Source organism: Desmodus rotundus, chromosome 10 (genome assembly GCF_022682495.2).
Source record: "Desmodus rotundus isolate HL8 chromosome 10, HLdesRot8A.1, whole genome shotgun sequence".
Taxonomy (NCBI): Eukaryota; Metazoa; Chordata; class Mammalia; order Chiroptera; family Phyllostomidae; genus Desmodus; species Desmodus rotundus.
Window position 1 is genome coordinate 40,375,432 of NC_071396.1, and position 22,608 is coordinate 40,398,039.

Sequence of the window (22,608 nt, forward strand, 5' to 3'; positions counted from 1 at the left end):
AAACACGTGCTTACTGCCTATTTGTACACAGAAGTAAGGTAAGAAGCTCTCCGCACGCAATGAGCTGATAACAGAATTGAAAAGACAAGGCAGAAATACCGTCTATAAATGAGCTACATAAAACTTCAGAAATGATGTTTAAAAGGTCACACGCAAGATGACATGGCGAACTCCCTGCTAAAGAATATGAACCATGTCGTTTAAGCTGTTCCCCTTCTCTTGGTCACATCACCACTCAGAAGGTTTGCTGCTATTTTTAAAGCACAGAAGTGGGATTTATTTTCCCTTTTTCCCCTTGTAAATGGTTATATACATTACTCATGTTTGAGAAACCCTGACATCAGCCAGAATCACTATGATTCAGAGGAGAGAACCATTTTTATAGTCAAGGAAAGCTTCAGAGAGAAGTGTCGAGATGGCCTGTCTTTGAAGAGTGGATGGGCTGCAGACAGACACAGGCGGAGGATGAGTCCAGCGAAAGGAAAGGAAAGGAAGGGAGTGAGTGGTATCCGTAGCAGCACAGTAATAACGTAATTCTGACAGAATGAGATGTAAGAAGATGGCTCCACTAAAGAGAGTTTTAACATATGCCCAGGACACCGAACCGATCGGTTTGCAGCTACGGGACACGGGGTAGCAAGGAACTCGGGCATCGGATGCGGGCTCCAGGGGCCTCCTCTGACAGCAGGGCGCAGCTGTGGGTAGCAGTGTCGGGAGTCTAATGTGAAAACCCGGGAGGGCCTGGCGCGGGGAAGAAACGTGAACCAGAGAACGGGGCGAAAGTGGGAGAACAAACACTGAACCGTGTTGTTCCCGGTGCGACAGGGGGTCCGGGGCCTGCAGGAGCGCGGGGGTCGAGTTGGAGTGAGGACCTGATGAACTCGGCCCTGGAATCTGTATTTAACAAAAACGGTGTAACACACGAATACAAATACCCAGTGGCGGCGGGGACGCCTCCGGAGCTGCGGAGGAAGCTCAGGCCACCCAAGCACCACCTTCGGGAGGCGGCTTCACAGAGGTAACCGTTTCAGCCATGAAAGCGAGTGGAGGCAACTGAGAAGGAAGCCAAGAACTCCACCTTGGTGACAGCCATAGATTTCAACAGAGATTAGACACAAATCTGGGAAGAATTAGAGAAGGAGTGATTCCGAGAAGAAGGAGGCCTGGCTATTTTGGTGCATCGGGACCCCATGGATCAGAATATCTCAAGAAACTTGTTAGTCGACTTGCCAGAGGCAGTCGAGACACCACAGACAGAGGCCACCATCGACAGATGACTCTCAGTCTCTGAGTGAATGGATCCGGCTAACGGTGCGGAGATGTTAAATTTCAGGATGCTACCAAAGAGGACAAGGCAGGGAAGAAGAGAAGGGGCAGTAACTGGAAATTCTGCCTGCATTCCGCAGCGAACTCTGTTGCACATTAGCACAACAGTTACATTTAGGGCTCTAGTTACATCGGGAGCACCTTTCTGTCATCCAATCGGAATGTCTTGGAGAATCGTTGGGTTCACCCGGCTTTCAAGAAGAGAGGGGGAAAAACACTGAGCAAAGATATTTGAAGAAAGACAGCGAATGCCTGGAGGCCTAGATATTTTTCTGTAAATAAGCATTTTAGCACAATTGAGAATGTACATTTTTTAAAAGAATACAAGGGTGGCTGCCACTGAGATCAGAGGTTGGACGAAGCCTGTCGCGTCAAAGCCGTAAACTGCATCCTCGGGTCTGACAGCCTGCTCTGTGCGCAGGAGCATGCCATCCTGCTCCACGGCCAGAGACCCGTTGCTAATCGGCTGTCGTAAAGTGCCGGCAGCAACCATTACTTTCGTGGTAGAAACAATGAAAATGCTGCATTCTGAGCAACCTTCTGTGCTAATCACCATTATAGGTGATTTGCATAAGTTATCACATTTAATCAGAATGATAACACCCAGGGGTAGATATTATATTCCTCACATAACTGACGAGCACATAAATGTAGGGGTGTGGGATCCCCTTTTCCAAGACGGCACTGTCGGTAGGTAAGCAGCTGACCCAGGCTTTGAACTTGGATTCCGCTCCGCATGCCCATCCGTGACCCACTGCTGTGGTGTGTTAAAGTGAAGCATGTGGCACTCTGACTCTCCCCCCCCACGGCAAAACACAGGCAAAAAGCTGAATCAGTACCGTTGTCCCTCACACCACGAAGAGAACCCTTTACCACGAAGAGAACCCTTTATGCCCATCTTCCCCTTGGCATAAGTTGGTAACAAATAGTTCCGCAACTGGCCTTTTCCACACAATTCACCTTTAAAAATCCCTTCAAAAAAAGTATCTCCTGGCTAGGCAAGTTACCACGAAAGCCCTCACAAATGTACAAGAAAAAAAACCCAAACCTCTTCTTAAGTTTATTTTCTAGCTCCAACAAAAACGCCTCAGCAAACCCTAAATAGAGCACAGGGACCGCAAACACCCACATGTGTCTGCACGGGTGTGACTCACCCAGTACATCGGGTGGTGCGGCCAACTGGACCAAAGGAGGCTCAGCCCCGTCAAGAAATTCTAGGAAGTCCATAAACTGTACGGATAAAGTCGTCCCAAGAGAAATGAATACAACATTCCTAAAGTCACAAGTCGATGAAGTCCATGATAGAATTAAGGACTCGTGAAGATTTTTGTGTGTGTGTGTTTTTTTTAAGTTCTTAATAAGGTAAAGTTTCACTATTAATTTAATCAATGCATAGTCCTGAATCCCACACTATGTTCACCATGGAGAATGTGGGTGGAACAAAGATAGATAGTCATGGCGTTTTTCTCATTAGTACTAAAACCTAGTGGGGAAGACCGACTTGAATGCACAGTTACAGAGGTGATCAGAGCTACCCTCCGGGTACGAATGTGGGAAGCGTCCCTAAAGCAGTTGTCCGTGGTGGGAGGGGGAGGCTGTGCAGGAGCGAGGCACTGCATAAGCGCCCTGGGAACGGGATCTAAGTGACGGCGAGGGGTTCCCAGGCAAGGCTCAGAGGCAGCGAACAGAACCCTATTTGTAAATGCAGCGTGCTGGAGGGAACAGGGCAGCTGGAGCATCTGGAAGAAATCTGGTAGCTGCAGCTCAGAGAAGGAAAGGGGCCTTGATGAGAGACGACGCTGGAGGGGCAGGCAGGGACAACATCACGCAGGGCTGCTTCTCCCGCCCAAGTTAAGAATTTCTCGTCTCTTCCCTGGGAGCCATGTGAAACTAGCACAGAGTTCAAGAAGAAAGTAACATTGTAAGTCTGACAATTTCAGCCCCGCAGGCATCTCAGACATTTTCCAAGTTAACAGATGCCATTCATGTAACTTACCTACATCAAACAAACAAGTGAACAAAAGTAGACATTGAAGTGCCGTAAAAACCAAATAACCTTTCAAGTAGGAATCTGGGGGAAACCCACTCCCGTAACTGCAGTCGGAGTGGTAAACATCACTGGTTTGTTAACTGGCACTGCCCTTTCCCACGCCTGGTGGAAAAACCCAGTGTTGCTACAATTAAAGGAATCAGTGAATGTTGAGTGCACCTCGGTGTTCTCCAGCGCACGGTGTCCGTGCACAGGAAGTACGCCAGAACATCCTTCACGAATTCTAGTGTCTTTACATCTTTAATCCCTCAGACGTCACCTGCACGCCTGCCCTGTAAACACTTCGGCCATCACAATCAGGCTAAAAGCTTATTATAATCGCACGTCGGAGCTGGAAGTCTGGAAGCCTGCGGCAGCCCTATACGCCTTGTCTAAATGAGGTCTGGCAGGGTGTGACCTGTGGGACCCTGTCTCGCGGCTTTGGAGCCTGAGGTCCTGATCTGCAGCTGACCCTGGGCCTCAGTTATTTTTAGGCTCCAAGATCTTCAGGCTCACTTAGCTTTTATTCTGCTGGGGCCTAGAAAATGCTTTTTTTCAACTCGAGAGGGCTGTGCCTAATACTCTTTCCTGAAGGATTCTTCTATCTAGAATAAATGCAGTTTTCCGGATGACTCAAATACAAATAGCTTGTTTCTTGTATTAAAGCTAATACATACTTTTAGTCTCAGGTGTTTTTTCGTATTTGACCAAGAGAGAAATGTAAAACAGTAAAAAGCTGATGTATGTAATATACACAAACTAAAATGATAAAAACATAATCACAAACACTAAGACACTTCCACGGGCAGACATCCAGTTGAGACCCTGACATGAACACAGAAATGTCTGCTTGAGGGCCTGAGTACACAGCATTTTCTCTTCATAAATCAGATTCGTGAGTGGTGCTTATATTTCAGCACCGATGTTACTTTTTGGGACGGATCACTCACGTTCACGCCATCCTCACAGCCCCTGGGCGGGGAGCACGGAGAGGCGAGGAAACAAGAACAGGAGGTGACTTCCCACTATGAGCACCTCTGCAACCTCACGTCGCGCCTCTGGCTCCCCTCGCCACTGCCACCGCCGCGCTACGCGCCACAGACTCTGTTTCCAAAAATGTATCCCCTCCAATGCAGTAAAAACAGGAAGAGCAAATACAGAAAATGGAAAGCTGGAAGCCTGAAGACTGATGCCCGGAACAGTTGTCTTGGGCCGTTGGGCATCGTTACTCTTGGTGCGACCGCATTACCCTCTGCGCCGGCGAACGGGGCCTGCGGAAAGCCTGCGGCACTTGGCAGTGCGAGTTAGAGTGTTCCCTGGCTGCTCCAATTTATTAAGTGCACAACGGACGACGTCTTATTTTCATTACTGGGAAATGGGCTTGTTAGGACTTCTGGCTCAAGTCACGCGTGGCGTGCGTGATCGTGAAAAGTCACTCACGGCCCGTTAGGGAGTCTGCCACAGCCTCTGAGCTGTGAGCAACCTGCGCGCCGCCCCCAGACATCGCCCACATCCTCGCTTCCGAGAAGATGAAGCGACGGGTACCTGTTCCTCGGGTGCGATTGAACTCTCCTCTCACGACTCTGCACGACTTCCCGCTGCCGTTGCACACGCCGCAGTGGTCTTCCCTCGCCAGAGACCCCAGCACACCGTCGCAGCCGGCCTTCTGCAACGAGAGCACGCAGCACACCACACAGTGAGCTTCCCTCTCCCTTCGGGCTCGGGGCAGACCTCGCGTTTGCAGACCAGACGCGTCCAACGGACCAACCAGCAAAACATCCCGTTCTCTGGTGCCAACTAATCCAGCAAGCTCCTGTCAAACCGCAGCGGAAAAGGGGTCAAAGAGTAGACTAGTGATGAGGGTATTCTTCTTATATTAAATGAAATGATATCCTAAAGCCGCTTGGTAAAATATTACTGAGGGAAAGGCAATTTGCATAAACCCCAAAGGCAATGGCGTTTGCATAAATATAACACAATCAATCTAATTCATTCTATCCAGCCTAGAACAGATACACCTCATTATATGGATGGCTTCACTCCTGAGATGGTAGAAAAGCAGATGCCAACTATTAAATATTAGCTTTGTGAAAATCGAATGTGAATGTTTATTCTCACTCCAGTCCATGAATGGACTTGTAGCCCCGTCTCTTTGGCATCCAGCACACAGATGTAACATGCTAGGTTGCTGTAAGAAAATAGAAATGGCGGGGGGTTCACTTTCACATGCTCCCGGGGGACTGTGTTAATACGAATCTCCTGAGATTCCGTCACCGACTCTTTCCTAGTGGATACCATGGGTCTCCCACTGACGGGCAGAAAATACACCCCTAGTTTGCAAAGCTGTGCATACTCATGCAAGAAACAAATAGAATTGCACAATTATCCCTAAGTCGGGGGTTCAAGAGAGACTGATGATATACCCCTGTGTAAGTCACAATCACTTTAGAGGGGTTTCTCAAGTGTTAATAAAACAGGAACGAGAACAGGGATTTGGGCTGTGGGTGGATTTTGGCTGTGAAGCGAAGAGGAAAGCAGGCAGATGATCAAGGGCGGCTGTCGGATGAATATTCTGAGAGCAAAAGCCCCGTGACACCGGCATACGAGAGCATCTCTCCCCCTGTCCAGACCAAGCCCTGCGTTAGCGGAGGAGTCTCCACCAGCACATCGAAGCTGTTCAGGGGAACTGAAGGGAATGTCTCTGGATGAAAGAGGCAGCCCCCACCGGAAACCCTCAAAGACAAAAACGAATGGGAAAAGTGCACTATGCAGGGGCCATGGGAAGACCTGGGGGTCCTGGGGTGAGGAAGAAACCTCTCTTTTGTGTACAAACGAGAAAAAATGTAGAGTCTAGAGTGACTGGAGAGGCAAAAGGATGTTCACTGCTCTATCCCCAGCATCCAGCTTGTTCCCTGGCGGGTACAATAAACCCAGCAGACAGGAGTTAAAAATTGGATAAATTAGTACCTAGTAGTTTCTCTGTTTTTTTCTAGCCCTTGTAACTGGGACATTACAAGTCTGTAAACCCTAAAATAAAAGTCAGGGGTAGGCATCATGCTGTGGCTCAATAATCACGTATTTTTAAAAATAAGAATCAAGGATTTCGTATTTTGTAATTGGTAGCCTCGGGTCTCTATACTTAACAAAACACGCTCACGTAAGTCCAAGAGCTGAGGATGAACACCTTTGACAAGGCGATGCTGTGGAACTGGTGGCAGGGGCCTGGGTACCACGGGCGTGTGGGAGGTGGCGGATAGCGGGGATCACACAGGGCGGAGCTCTCTCCCCTCCGCCAGGATGGAGTCGTTGCTGTTTCAATTGCCCGCCCACCAGGTGCGCTAACCTTACTTAGTCCGCTCACTGGGGTTAGAATTCTGCATCAGCTTCGGTGCTGTGCATTTTATGACAGAGCAAAACATCCAAGCCAAACCCGACATACTGAAGGTGGTCGGGGAAAAGAAGTGTGTTTTCAATTAAACCGAAAGACTGAGTGAAGCATTTTAGTTGGAAAGCCAGGGTCGTGAGGTATTCCAATGCTGTTCGAAGTCAAAGTCCATTTCCTAGGACCTTAATTTAATGGCCATCATCAGATTCACTGACTTAAGCATAATTTTTGTTGTTGCTGTAACGCGGATGTCTGGCTGGGCCTCTGTGGCGGATCTGCCTCACGCAGTACTGCTGGGTGAAAGGCGCAGCAATTTAGGCTATTGCATGTGGCATGTTTGGTCAGCAAAAAATTTTTTTTCAGAAATAATTCATTTAAGAGATTCACTAATCTGACAGATTTACATATAATGACAAAATTAAATTAAAAGCTTTAATGACACAACATACCGTTCTGAAAACAAAGTATGTAGATGTAAATGCCTGCGATGATTTACTTTTACAGGCAAATGAAAAATTCCATTTCATGTTACTGACATGTTCTGTTAAAGAGTAAAGGAAATTAATATGTAATTATAAAATCGTTTCTTAGGCCAATGTCAGTGCACAATTCTGCGCTTCAAACTTTACAGCATCTGGAAAAGTGTAGAGTCTTAGAGCTGCGAGGCACTTAAGTGTCATGGTGGTTGCAAGTTTTTACCCGGAAGCCCACAGACTTCTAGAGGACCAGAGACTGGTCTACCTCCAGCATGCAATCGTTTCCAAATTGTGGTGTGAGTGTGAGCATGTGCTCAAGTGTGCATTTGGGGGGGGGGGGGCGGGGGGCGGGGGAAGCACCCCTTTACTGAAATTCTCAAATGTGCATATTCGGTACACACACAAAAAATCAATGACCGTTGGTCCGACAATTTCATTTGACAGATTAGCTAATGGATGCTCACCTATCTTAAGTGATTTTCCCAAGAACACAGTTTCCTAGCAGCTGTGGTGGACTCTTTCGTAGCTAAAGGATTTCTTTCCCTCCCACGCCGGGATAGTTTATCAGCTGGTGGTTCTCAGCCATCCACCCTTTCCAGAAGCTGCCTAGTCTGAAGAAAACTGCCTTTCCCCAGGTCACATCCCCTTGCAGGGACAGCTGGCGTCCAAACGCTCGTAGATGCTGCGGGTAAAGGCGCTTTTTTCCCTCACCCCAAATGGAATCAACTCTGAGGAGCCACACGGGTTTCAGTGTTCCCTGAGGATCAGCGGAGGTCTGTCTTCTGCCTGCAGGACAGCCCAATTCTCCCCGGGCCCAATCCTGCCTCCTCCCACTCGCCGCACAGATATTGATCATGCAAACAGTTGGCATCAACCTTCCTCCTACATATCGATCTTCCAGGGAAGCCAGCCTGAGGTGGTGGCAGAGTTATAATCAGCAGCCTCCAGGGTCTAGCCTTTGCACCTTGCTTCTCATCCTCGCTTTAACAGGACCTCTACCTTCCTAGCGATAAAGGAAGAGCACACAGATGCACGCAGCAGATGACGGTTACATGGGTGGATCTTGTGAAGAACATGCTGAATGAGATAAGTCGGACAGAAACAGTCAAGAACCACATGATTTCACTCATGTGTGATATAAAACTGAAAGCAACAAATGAACATACAAGAAAAACAAATAAAAATATATAAACAGACAACAGTATGTAAAAATACCAGAGGGAAGGGAGGTGGGGGTGGTATGGGTAAAGGGGTTCAAATATATGGTGACCCAAGAATATTTGGTTGGTGGGCGCACAATGCAATATACAGATGATGTATCATAGAAATATATACTTGAAACCGATATAATCTCATCAACCAATGTCACCCCACTACATTTAATTTAAAAATAAAAATAATTTAAAAAGGCAGAGAGAGGCAAATGCATTAAGTATAAGGAGACTGGAACTGCCTTCCTATTAAGTGAGTAGCAGGACTGATTCGATAGTTTTCTACTGTGAGGAAACCATGGAGAACAGAGTGCTTGAATTGTGGGTCTGTGATGTTTCGACATAGAATGCCCAAATTGTTACAATTTTAGATCTGTAATATGTACATGACGGCATAAGAACCTCAGATTCTTTCCACCGGTGATGGATATTACAGATAATCTAGACCAAACCCGACATTATACAAAGTAGATCTGACTCGGTCAAGTTCACAGTTGAGTCAGGACGGCGCCCGTGTGTCTCGACTCTCCGTGCAGAGCTCTCCCCTGTGCTGGCAGCTGCTCCGGGGCCCCACAGCCCTCCCTCAGCACACACATTCTGCCTTTTAGGACGTCTTACCTGACACCTGCCATTGGCACAGAAATCTAGTCCCTGATATCCACAGGAAGTTCCATCCATCACTTTCTCTGACAGAAGAATAGGCTCTTCTTTCCCAACAGGAGAGCAAAACAAGGCACATGGTTTTTCTGAATCCGGAGTGGACAAAAAGAAATGAGCAAAAGGGACTCCATAAATATTTGTATCTTAAGCGTTATTTTTTCAGAATACTTGTTGAGTAAAAAACACAAGTCGATGTTAACTGGATAAGGCAATACTGAAGCAGATAACACTAGAGGGTTATCTAGTGAGACAATGCCCAGGGAAATATAGGGCTCCAATGCGTGTCGGAGTCCTGCTTAAGAAATCTCCCACCCCACTGTTTTCAAAGTGTATCCTTATCATTTTCTGGCATTAAACCTCCACCACACACAAGCCGATCACTCTTCCTGGAAAATGTTATGCACCCCCTCATTATTATCGCTCACATCTTAAGATTTACTTTACTCATAAAACCTTTCTTTTTTTTCAACTTTTAAAAGAATTATCTTTCAGTTACAGTTCACATCCAATCATATTTTGTACAGTTTCAGGTGTTCTTGATGTCTCACTTATGAATCCCAATCCACTAATTTTCAATCCTATGCATTGGGCATTTTCTAATTGAAAAATCATTAAAGGGAGAGCAAAGAACCTGTAACACTAGCAATTCTCGTGAGATTTTGCACAACCAGGATGTTTAGAAATGTAATGCAACCCATGAGCGCACCCGTTGGTCTGCACAATTGCTGAAGTGCCGGCGAGGACCCAGCCCCTTACTGCTCGGTCAGAAGGCACGTCACTGAGCAGGATGTTGGGGCTGAGAACTAAGTTCTGGGTAAAGAATTCTCGAACGGCCGGTGGTCTTCAGTGCTCCACTAGTCAGTAAGATAGGATGGTCGAAGCTAAAACACTTGCCTATTACGCTCAGTCAAAAAGAGCCACAGGATTTTTAAAGTGCCCTTCTCTCCGTTCCTATCTCTAGGTGTGGTGCAGGGCAGCTGCCGTATTTGTAACACCAGTAGTAGGATCGCCCCAACCCGAAACTTCAGAGCCATGTCTGGGCTCCGCCACTACTCCGCGGGCTTCACACCCGGCGGGCCCTCTACTGTTCACTCCGCTCATGTACACAGAATGGAAAGCAGCTCAGAGTCTGACTCTGATCTTCACGTACGTCTTCAGTGAAGTTCCACGTGTGCTGATGGGGTTCTGTAAACCCCCAGCAACAGCCAGAGGCGCGGAACAGGGTATCGCGTTGCACAGAGAAGACAGACAGTCACATGAGCCTCTGGAATCGAACCTCTCCAACAGTTTTCCCATGTGGCTTCTGAACACGCTGCTTTGAACCACTTTGATGAGCTGGAACAGGCCCTTCTTCGATGTGCGTGGTTTTGAAATCTTCCCGTGAGATGCCGGGCTTGTGAGATGACAACAAAGCATGTCAGCGTGCTCGCACACCTCAAAGTGGGTGACGCTTGTTCAGGGAGGGCTTCCTATGTCATTTCCTTGATGTGATTGTGACACTTTAAAGAGATATACGCTCTTTCTGGAGTTTTTATGGGAGACAGGAGCACACCAGATTCATGATGAGTGCCGACAGGAGTTAATCTAGACAATTCCACTCACATTCCAAGCAAGACTTCACATGAAAATCTTCGTATGTCTCTTTTTACAACACACTGTCCATCGGCTGTGCTGACTTCAGCTTTGCCGGTGACCTAAGTATTTGATACCCGCCTTCCTCCTGGAGTGCACCCTCGAGGCCGTGACGCTGCCGTGCCCCATCTAACATGCCAGCCTGGGGGGCCGTCTTGACTTAAGAGACGAGCCCTTTCCGAGATATGCAAGAAACATGGACTTCAGCCACAGTTCGCACAGAGCATGGGCAACACCTGAATGTAAAGCCGTGCACATTTTCTTCTCTAAAAAATAAACGCTCACTCCTGCACTGGTACCCTGCCCTTAACTCTCCTAGACAAAGACCATGCAGTCCTAAGACTCACAGAAGTAGCCACTTGCACTTCGAGGTGTCATATGTTATGAAGACTCGGGCTTTTAAGATGAACTATATATTCCAACCTCCCCCGTAGTGCTATGATCTATGAAGACTACTGTGTATTTTACTCACCCCACAGACTGCTGTGTTTGATTGATGTCTCCCTTGCAAGAAATTCATGATCAAAAAGGCTAATTATATAAATATCTATTACAGGTTACTGTGGTGATCTATGCCAATTTATAAGAGTTAGGAGCTTATGTAATTGTGATTTGCAATACATTTAATATTTCAAATTGACCCCCACCCAATTCTGGGTTTTGCAATCTGAGGGGAACCCATTTCCCATCCTCTTATCTCACACAGGAGTGAGGAAGCAGGCTTCCCGTGCATTCGATGTTATCAAATTGCGGTGGGTTAGAGGCAGAGATAGAATTAACCCTCAAATGATCAGCTAATGATCTGATTAGTCATCTTGATTACATTTTTACAATGAGAAGATAGGGCTTATATATTTCAAATTTACACAGCGACTGTTCACCTGAGGCTTCCCAGCAGCCAGAATGTACCGTAGGCACAGACAATGCAGAGAACAGCAGCAGAATGTACCATAGGCACAGACAGTGGAGAGAACACACGTGTTAAAATCCACTGCAGCGCAGTGCTTGTGGGGCCCTTGGAACAGGCACATACCCAGTCTGGAGGATCAGGGTGACTCTTTTTTCCAGAAAACCTCACACGAGCTTAGTCCAAAAAAATCGGTAGGAGTTTTCAAGGTAAATAAGTGGGAAGAGAGAGACCAAAACTTACGAAAGAAAAGGTATTATGCCGAGAAACCAGCATGTATACGGGCCCAGAAGAAAGAGAGCACAATGCACGGGGGGTGGGGATGCCGTCGCCTGCCTGCGCAGAGCCTAGCAGGGGATGACAGAGGTCGAAGCGGGGAGCACAGGGACGGCCTTGGACACCAACCAGGTGATAGAGTCTGAGATGGGTCCTGAGAGCAACAGGTCTCACGGAAGAGTATTACTTGGCAAAGTGCCTCCCAAATCTGGCCTTTCCAAAGGCCAACCTGGCTGACGTGAGGGGCAGGGACTGGCAGAGGCTGAGACGACAGTCAGTGGGCTGGTGAGGAAGCGAAGGAATCCAGGGCCAAGACAGTGCCGCTATGATCGACGACCCTGGCAGTAGAGAGGTTTGGACAAGTGGGCTTTGCTGGTGGACTACAGGTGGATAGAGACTGAGGGAGGTTTGCAACTTAGCTTGGTAACGAGGTTGATCGTGGCGTTGTTCTCCGTGAGAGAGCCCTGTAAGAGGAGGTGCTTTGAGGGAGAAAGAAGGAAGCAGGGGGCGTGCTCAGCTTGGTGCACCTGGAGCTGGAGATGAATGGGGTTTTGAGTGGAGACACCACGTAATGGAGGGGTGAGCAGGGCAGGGCGATTTGGGTCGGAGAGAAATACCTGTGTCCCTTCGGCATATAGATGCTAAACAAAACCTAGTGAATAAGGAAGACTATCCTAAGGAGAATGTTTAACGAGAAAACTAGAGAGTCCAGGACACACCATTAGGAAACTCCCATTAGACACAACATTTATTCACCTGATATTTATTCGGCGACTACTCTGTTCAGGGGCTGTGTACCATCGAAAGATGCAGCATGCACAAAGTAGGACAACAAGCCCTGCTCTTAGAACTATCATCTGGGGGGCATGTAATAAACAAACAAGACACAGAAGTTTTGTGGCAAATAATAAGTTCTATAAACAAGAGAATAAAGAAGGAAAAGGGACGGCACTAAGTTACTATTGAAGAACAGGCCCGAAGGAGGTGAGAGACTGGATCATGCTGACATGTGGGGACAGTGTTTCAGCACAGGAAACAGCTACTTCCAGGAAGGTAGCTGAGTTATTCTAGAAAGAGCAAGGGAGCCAGTCTGGGTGGAAGGCCGTGGTGAAGGAGCAGCAGAGGGAAAGCTGGGGACTAACAGAAGCCAGGGAGAGGAGGTCCTCACAGGCCATTAGAAGAACTTTGGACTTGCACTCTTAGCGAGCTGTGAAGACATCAGAGGGCTCTGAAAGGAAGAATTACATGATATAACTGACATCTTAAATGTATCACTTTAGCCACCATGCTCGGAATGAAGGCAGAGGAAGGACACAGGTGTCAAGACCAGCTAGAAGGCTACCTGGGTGAAAGACTGTGGCTTGCGCCGGGGTGGCAGCTCTGGAGATGCTGGAAATGATGAGACTCTGGATGTATTTTAAGGATCGGGCTAATGTGACCTTACCAATATTTTGAATGTAAAGTAAAAGAGAAAGAAAGGAAATTGGAGGACTGCAAGGTTTTTGGTCTAAGCATCTAGAAAGACAGAATAACCAGTTATTAAGGGATTGTGGCCCTGGCCAGGTAACTCATTTGATTGGAACGTCATCTGGTACACCAAAAGGTTGTGGGTTCGATTCCCAGTCAGGGCACATACTTGGGTTTCAGGTTCGATCCCCAGTCAGGGCACATACAGGAGGCAACTGATCAATGCTTCTCTCTCACATCAGTGTTGCGCTCTCTCCCCCTTCTTTCTAAAATCAACAAACATACTCTTGGGTGAGGAATAAGAGAAAGAAGATTGTGTAAGTAGAAGATCGTGCTCTTATTTCTTCTCAATGGAAGAAACAGTATGTTTGGAGACCATGACCCGTGCAAGGCAGTAAAACAAGACCAGTGTTGGAGTGCCGAGTGGAAGGGGTCGGGTTTTAGGGGAGGCAGGAGACCACAGAAGGGGGCAGGTTAAGAACAGTCTGGTTGTGCCTGTCGTGTTGTATTGTTTGGTCTTCACCTGAAGAGTTATGGGAAGCCTATGAAACGCTCTAAGTGGGAGAGTCCAATGATCAGATTTGCATTTTGTGTGAAGACCTCTAGGCTGCCCTATGAAGAGTGAGTTGAGGCAGCAGAAGAGTGGAAACAGAAAAGACCGCTTCAGAGCCGCTAGAGTAGCCCAAGCAAGAGGCTCTGGACACCGAAGTGTAGAATAGGGAAAGGGGAGATGGAGCGGGGAGAGACTCAGGAAGTAAAACAGAAAAGAGCCGGTGATGGGCTGGATGAGTGTGAGAGGAAGATGGACATATTTAGAATGACCCATCTCTGGCTCGTGCACCTGAAAAGCCGACATAACCTTCACTGAGATAGGAGACACCGAAGAGGAATAGAACACAGACTGGAAGGGTTAACATCATGAATTTAGTCTTAAACTTGCAAACACCCAAGTAGAAATGCCAAAGAGGAGGCTGTACATTGTAATAATAAGTGTGGAGCTCAAAGGAAAAATGTGGCTGAAGATACAACTTCCGGCGTTATTTGCACATTTGAAGACGTGGGATGAGATGTGATCCCCTGGGAAGAAAATGTGGAGTGAAAGCAGAATGCACCTGGGCCCTCGAGAACACACCAGCGATGGAGTAGAGACAGAGGGCCGTGTGACGGAAATGAAGGCACACACCTGTTCTAAGAACCAAGGGGTAGCCGGCCACTTGAATGCATTTGAGAGGTCAAGTATAAAAAGGATTGGAAACCATTTATGAGGGTTAGTGTCCACGCAAGCCCTTGACGGCACTGGTGTGATTTGTGCCGGTGAAAACCAGAAGGAAACGTCAGGAAATGTCAGACGGCTCTTTTGAGAAGTGTGTCCGTCACTTCTCAAAGTGAAGAGGGGGAGAGGGGGAGAAGAGGGGGAGGCTGCAAGTGCACAGGCTGCAGGGGCCTCTGAGATGGAAGGAAGGTCTGTAGTTTTTCACGGAGGAACCCTAAATATGTTTAAAAATCCAATGTGAAAAAGCAGAAAAAGAGATTGAGTACGTAAGAGAAATCGGGGTCACCAGTAAGCCAGCTGAAAGGGAAGGTGGGGGTGACGTGCGGGACACAGTGGGAGCCCCTGACCCTGGGAGGTGGGGTGGGAACTGTGCTGTAGAGTCGAGGGCAGAGGGAACGTCTGCAGAGATGGTCCCACTTACAGGTTTGCTGGCAAGAAGAGGAGGAGGCAGTTGATCTGACGGCCGCTCCCCCGCCCAACCAGTGTGGCGGAATGCTGTGCCCTGCTGTTTGGCGGTTCCCACTAGTGCTTGTACGCTCCGATGCCCACCCTGCGGGATGGGATCGGTTAGATGGGTGCCCTGAGATTGATCAGGGGTAGAATTTAGGCTACTAACAGCAGCACTATTCACATGATGGGAAGAACAGCCCTAACTGGCTGAGAGGAGCAGTAACAAAAGGAGAGACCAGCGGCGTGATGGTCAGTTAAGACAGAGAATTCACCACCGTTTTTGGTAACTGCAACACGAACCCGCAGCCCACGGACCATGGGCATTTAAAAAATATCTATATTTTTAGTTTATTTTTAGAGAGGGGGAAGGGATGGAGAAAGAGAGGGAGAGAAACATCAATGTGTGGTTGCCTCTCACATGCCCCCTACTGGGGACCTGGCCTGCAGCCCAGGCATGTGCCCTGACTGGGAATCGAACCAGTGACCCCCTGGTTCCTAGGCCAGCACTCAATCCACTGAGCCACATCAGCCAGGGCCTAACATATAATTTTCTTAAAAATTCTTATCATGATTAAAGACTTAAAGAAGTTGCAAAAATAGTTCCGTGAGGTCCCGTATACCTTTCACGCAGTTTCTCCCCAGAGTTACATGCCGGCAACGCCAGCACGACATCAAACCCAGGAAGCTGACGTTGGTACACCTCCATGTATAGTTCTGTGCCATTTGTCCCAGGCATAGGTTTTACACCCAACACCACAATCAATATATTGAGCTACGTTTCATCAGCACGACGTTCTGGCTCACGCTACCCCTTCGCAGTAATACCCGTCCCCCCCCTCACCACCATCCCTACCTCCTGGCAACTGCCAACCTGGGTGTTTCCCACCTCTGTCTGCTACATAAATGCAACCACGCAGTAGTGACCCTGCAGGACAGTTTCTTTTCAATCAGCATAATGCTCTGAAATAAAAAAAAGTCACTACACGTATCAGCGGTCTGTTCCTTCTATCGCAGCTTCCTATCCCACGGTCTGAAAGCACCTCAGTTTGGGTAACCCTTCAGCGACTCAGAACCTTTCTGGTTGTTTCTGGTTTGGGGCCATTGAAAACAAAGCTGCTTTAAACCTGTGTGCACAAGATCTTTTATGATTGTGCATTTTCACTTTTCTGGGGTAAATGCACAGGGCTGCCCTTTCTAAATTACGTCACGAGCATGTATTTGGTTATTTGACACCGCTGCGCTTTTCTCCACAGCAGCTGTACACACTGCTTTGCATTCCTACCAGCAGAGCATGACGGGCCCGGGGCCTCCTCGCCCGCACCGGCGTCGAGCACTGCTGCTCTTTCCGATGTCAGTTGCTCTAACAGGTGTGCAGGAAGAGCTCCGTGTTTTTAAATGTGTATTTTAGCAAGTGCTTGGGGTTGTCTCATGTCAGTGAAAACCAGAAAAACCGGAGCTGTGCACACCCAGACTGCACCTCCTGCTCTTTTTTGGCACGCCTAGATGTGGGGTCCGGCCGCTCCTACCTTCATCCGTGACGGCTTGCCACTGAAGCACATGCTGTGAGGACGGAGGTCTAACACTAGAGGCCTGACATTGCCAGTCTCTGAATCCAGGCAAACCTGCAGGACAAGGTGGATTCTCACATACTCTGTATTGTTTTCGGGGACCATTACATTCCCTTGCTTCAGAACCTAGCCTAGAAAAGATAGTACAAATAATCAATTTTATCTTTTTTTTTAGGTTAAGTACTCATTTTTTTAATTAAAAGGCATTATAGTAATAACGTATACTTTTTTATATTAATATACTTTTGAAAATGTGGACTCGTTAAATGACCAGTAATAGTAGGAAACCCATGTTTATTTTTTTAAAAAAACTACATATTTTTCCCAACCTTTGAGCAATTGAACTTCCAGATTACATATGAAATAAAAGCTGATTTGCCATGAAAATTAAAAAGAGTAATGGGCAGAGGCTGGGGCGAAACAGAAAGCCTACGGCTCCCATGAAGGGGTTTGTGTCTAAGGATCAGTAAGAAGATGCTTCTAATGTTTTCACATAAACTCTTTAAAATGGCTTCAGAAGAAGCAGGGCCACTGAGCCCACACCCAGAGTTGGAGCACGAGGCTGAAGTGACAATGTCACACCCTGCCTGGGACCGCTCTAGGGGTGACAGGGTCAAGCACGAGGACCTTGTCGTGCTCCCTGCCCGTGCATGTGCTGAGCATGCTTTTATTCCTCGTCTCTCTTAGCTTCTTTCGGTGCTGATTTTGTTCCCGCGTCTCCCCTTTCTGAAGTCCTGACCTCTTCCTGCACCTCTCACGGTTCCTTTCAATGTCGACTTACTCTTTGGAACACAGGTCTCCCTGGTCACTCAACACATTCCATTCGCTTTAATCAAGAATCCACCCTGTGTAGGGTTCAAGCGTTTGTTCTTAGAAGGATTGGTCTTATTCTTTTTCTTTCTTTGTAAATTTTATTTTCAATGACAGTTGACGTTCGACACTATTCTGTATTAGTTTCAGATGGACAGCGTAGTGGCTGCATAATCATGTGCTTTGCAGAGTGGCCCCCGGTACTTTCAGGACCCACTGGCCCCACACACAGGGATTACAGTGCGCCTGGCTGGATCCCCTATGCTGCGCTTTCCATCCCGAGCCTATTTCCTGGTTGCCAATTTGCACTTTTCAACCCCTCACCTTTATCACCCAGCACCCTCAGCTCCCCGCCTCTCTGGCAATCACTAGTCTGACCTCTATTTCTATTCTGTTTGTTTATTTTGCTCTTTAGATTCCACATATAAGTGAGTTTTTTAAAGGGAGCTTTTACAACATATAAAATAAATAATTTGAGGAACTCCTCAGTTTCCCAAAGTGGAGTAGGGTCCAAGGGGCTTCCCGACAGGGCTTGTCAGTGAAATCTTTGCATTTCAGAATGGAAGGAAACACTGCCCTCCCCCGACCCAGGAGTCTGGCGTTTACCCGGGACACTCGCGCTCTCGGCTGCTGATCCCGGCACTGCAGGTGCGGCTGCAGGGGCTCCACACGCTCCACTCTCCGGCCACGGGTCCAGGTGCGGAGGTCCTGCTGGTACACTCTCCAGCCTTACACCACTATTCCAAAAGTTATGTCTTAGGTGAACAAATCAGGGCACAATGGAAAATCATTCACTGGCCTACAGAGTCACTGGAATTGCAATCAAATTGGGTTTCCTGGAGCCCTATCCCAAACACACGTAATTGAAAGAGCCCACCGAGAAGGTGGCGCTTGCTTATTGTCATGGGAACACAATGGCCAGCTCCCCCACGCCTCCTGTTGGATCAAGCGGTCTGGTCATGAACATGGACCGCAGCCAACCCAGAGAGTTCAGTTCTCGTGACAGGGATGGGGTGGGGGGGATGGGGGGCTGCGCAGGCCAGGCCAGGAGACTGACACACTCTAAAAACACAGCAATGGAAAGGTGACGAACCGAAAAGCAGAGACATATAGATTAAGAGTGGAAAATGTCCTATAACTAGAGGGAAGCAGAATTTTAGCAAATTTAGCGATTTTGATTTGAAATGTCAGGGATTCAGGCTACTCTCCTTATAAATCAAAAATAACTATTATTTAATTTTAGCACTTTCCTTTATGCCTTTTCTCTCTTTTTTTTTCTGAAAGAGGTCCAGTCAAACTCAAGCAAGATTTCTTCTGAAAGCTGTTTATTTAAAAAACTTGGGCAATTAGGCTCTTATAAATTCTGTTGTTTCCATTTTTCTATAGCTTACTTCATATCTACTCACTAAGAATAGGAGCAGTGAGGGAAGAAGAGAGAGTGCGCCTCCTTGTTTTACGTTGACGTCTCTCACGAGCTGTAAACCAAAGCAGGAAAAGAGGCGGTTTCGGTGGGTGCCGAGGACTGGCTCGCCACCCTAGCAGACAGCTCATTGGAACTTTGCCCTAGGGTCGCGGCAAGCGTGTTCAAGGAGAAAATTCATCGAACAAGATCACGTTGAGAACAGTAAGTAAAGATTAGGAGAAATCATATCAATGATTGTACAATGACAGGGGTCGAGCAAGCTGGCTCTTCTCAGTCCTAAACAATTTTCTGCAGCTCAGGGCGACATGCTTTGTGGGGAATTTTGGGAAAACACTCCGATCCTCAATTTTCCCATTTCAAAATGAGACTGATAATCAAATCGATCCAACAGACTCTTTGCAGGGGTTGAAGGAAGTGCTAAGTGCGACGCGCAGCCCTTATGAAAGAGTTGATGAAGGTGAACTGTAACAAAAATAAATTAGATGAATTATTATATTAACGTTAGTAGTGAGTTTCCAGACACGTAACCAAAGTTTTATTCATTCTGATCTTTGTTGATCTATGTTTCTTTAAAATTCCTTTCGAGAATATGTTCTCACATGTTGTTTTCAGAAGAGAATACTTAGAAACCATGCTCCCTAGTCTTGCTTGAGTCCAGACAATGCTTTTCTATGCAATAATTCATTAGTTCCTGCAGATTTTCTCTAATCTGCCAAATTTTAAATTTGACTTCTTTTAGAGTCAAGACATTTTAAATCTGCGCTTAAAAATATAAACCTCAACATGTCGGATATATCGATATGCTAATGTCTCTCATGAAACAACTGAGATTTTGTAGAAAGATTCAGTCTGAAAGTTTCAAGGGAGGGCAAAAACAGACCCTCTGAAAACTTTCAAACAACTTCCTGTTTTAAGGATTACATGGTGTTACACCATTCACGGGACAGAGAATCCCAGGCGAACGCTGCCAGACTTCCACTGGCCGACTAGGAAGGTGTTTCTTTTCCCAGAGTGGATGTCACAGCTCCTTGCCTGCTTAGCAGCAGGCTGGCGCAAAAGGCCTGGCTGGAGCTGGCAGCCCACGACAGAGGCTCCGGGAAAGACCGGGGTCTAGGCTGCCCACCATGGCAACTAGACCAAGCCTGGCAGACGCCGAGAAACGGAAGCAGATCTGCCAGCCAAACTCGCGTACACCCATCGGTGAAGGCTAAAGAAAAGGTAATCACCTATTCAGAGTTCATCACCTTGCAGAGAAGCCTCTCTCTGGAGGCGACTGTGAGAACCTGCTCTGGTGTCTGCTAGGTGGCCCTGTGCTTCGCTATGGAGGCAAGGGTTAAATGTTGTCTTTTGATTATTATACAGCATATTCTAATGAGTTTGAATATAAAATGATCCTGAGGATGCTTTCCATGAATTTTCTAGCAGCATGTTTTGTTTCATTTGGAGTTTTTAGCCTCAAAAAAGATATTACACCTGGTCTGAACCAGTCAAAATTTGTCGTATCTTCTAATCGAGTTTGATTTATGGAAATGTTAAGAGGCTAAGTGTGAATACAGGCTATTTCTGGCAGACACATGATCTAAAAAGTTGACTATACTTCTGGTCTCTCAAAATTTCTAGGCAGATATATCTAGGAAGCTCATGAAAACAGCCAGTGGCAAGAGGCCCATGAAGATGTCAAAGGAAACATCATTTTCTAGTCAGACTTTCTCAGACAGACATTGGTGGGTAAGGGAAGAGAGTGGGAAAAAGGCAACAAACCCTGTACTATGCGAATTTGCTACTGTGAGAGTATCACGGTCTTCACTTTTTAAAATAAAGAATGACAGTGGTAATTTCGAGTATCTCAATTTAGCTAAAATAGCTAAATCATATTACACAGAATCCTTCAAACCAGTTTAAAGTTCTAGTAAATTGATGTAAAACTTTCCTTTCCCCTCTGTCAATTCCCAGCAAATACTGTAAGTTAAGAACATGTATTTCTTGGTTTTTACGAAATTGTTGATCACCTCTTTAACCTCTGTTCAACATAAATGTAAACACAGATGGTAGTATTATTTAAGAGAACGGAAGAAAGAAAACAGGCTGCTTTTAATTTGGGAAGTGCTGTGTATAAATAGTAGATAAATCCCTTATTCACAGCCATTTTGAATCATAAAATTCTGTAGGCACTTTCTCAACTTAATTATATGCCCGTAGGTAGCTAGTTATACAGCTGGATTAACATCAGCGGAGTGTACTCAGAATGAAACCCCCAGCGTTGTCTCTTGGGTTAGCAACCTATGGAGCTAGCGGCGTTCAGTGCCAGGCTGCAGGCATCCAAACGCTTCAGCACTAGGGCCGCTCCCCGGCGGAGCGGTGGAAGCTACTTTCGTGATGACTGCTCCTACAGTAGCTGCAGCGGATGGACACGGGAGGAAGCCCACGTGGCCTGTGGACCCGAGAAGTTCACTAGTTATTTCAATAGGCAGAGCAGTACAGCCCGCACCACTAAAAGAAGACGTTAGCACAATTACACAGACACAAAACATTTCACTTTCGATGAGTTTGGAGACCTGGAGGATGCAAATTATTCTCACAAATAGCAGAAGAAAAATAATAGCAGAAAACTATTTAGACACCAGGTCATAAAAAGAAAGAGCTTTTATATTGCTCAAGAGTAACTAAGGAGGATGGGCTGTGTGATATTGGAAGAAATGTAGCAAAATATTTGGGTACCTTTGTCGAGGAGTGCTCTCGTGTGTCAGGGGCGACAAGAAAGCATTGCCGGCGGGCAGTTGTGATTCATGCAATACATTGCCCAGCACGACCCCGTAAGGCTTGCCCAATACACACACATTATCCTACTTTTGTGTAGAATTTAAAATATAAAACGAATCCAATTCCTGACTCTCGTGTAAGCTCCTAGAAAAACCTTTGGCGCCGCATGTGAACAACCGGCGGCATCTCCCGGGAGCTCCCTTCCAGGAGCTGTTTTCTCACCGGGTGTATCTAGGGGTACAACGTTTCTAGTCTTTTAAAAGATATTTTGGACTGAACAGTTTGTACATTTTTTCTGTTTTTAATGAAAGAAATCCTAGAAGTAAAAAAAAAAAAAAGGCAAACAATCCAGAAAAGTTTCTGGAGAGACGCTGCACTCGCCCTCACCTCCTGCTGCTTTACTCCCATCCATCAATTCCGGTTCCCTCCCCGGAGCTACCTGCTAACGACAGTGCGGGGTTTGTATTTCCAAGCCATTTCATACACATTTAAATATGTACACTTCGTCGTGTGTATTCACATCTGGATACACGTTGGTTTTTCTTAACTCTCAAATGGTTTCCCGAAGCACCAGTCTTCCTGACCTGCCTGGGTCCCAACCTGTTCCACGCAGACTGCTCGGTGTAAGCACAGTCCCTCCATCCTTCCCACACCTGCGCTGCAGCTGCTCCTCGGCGAGGAGCGTCTGTGCTGTTCCCACTTCCCACTGTCGCGGGTGCCGATTGCATCGCCATAACCAAGGTGTGTGTGTGTGTGTGTGTGTGTGTGTGTGTACACACCCGCATGCCTGTTCTGGTGCACATGTGTAAGAATCTCCTTAGGACAAAATTCTAGAAGTAGAATTGCTAGATTTCCACTCTGTCAATTTTTCAAGTTAATACGTTTTTAAAGGGGCACTTTTTTTCACTAAGTGTTCGCCCCAAGTAATCTTATGTCACTGCTCGTTTTCAAATGT

The 22,608-nt window shown here is 46.8% G+C and overlaps 1 protein-coding gene across 1 annotated transcript in view; it reads right to left on the bottom strand.

Moving 5' to 3' along the window:
- ADAMTS19 (ADAM metallopeptidase with thrombospondin type 1 motif 19) overlaps nt 1-22,608 on the bottom strand; it is a 217,927-nt gene that overhangs the window by 53,400 nt on the left and 141,919 nt on the right. The window contains exons 12-15 of the mRNA XM_053912338.1: nt 18,077-18,207; nt 16,619-16,791; nt 9,046-9,173; nt 4,901-5,021 (exon numbers count right to left, since the gene is read on the bottom strand). Of these exons, the coding sequence (XP_053768313.1) occupies nt 4,901-5,021; nt 9,046-9,173; nt 16,619-16,791; nt 18,077-18,207 (553 nt within the window). The remainder of the gene's footprint in view (nt 1-4,900; nt 5,022-9,045; nt 9,174-16,618; nt 16,792-18,076; nt 18,208-22,608) is intronic.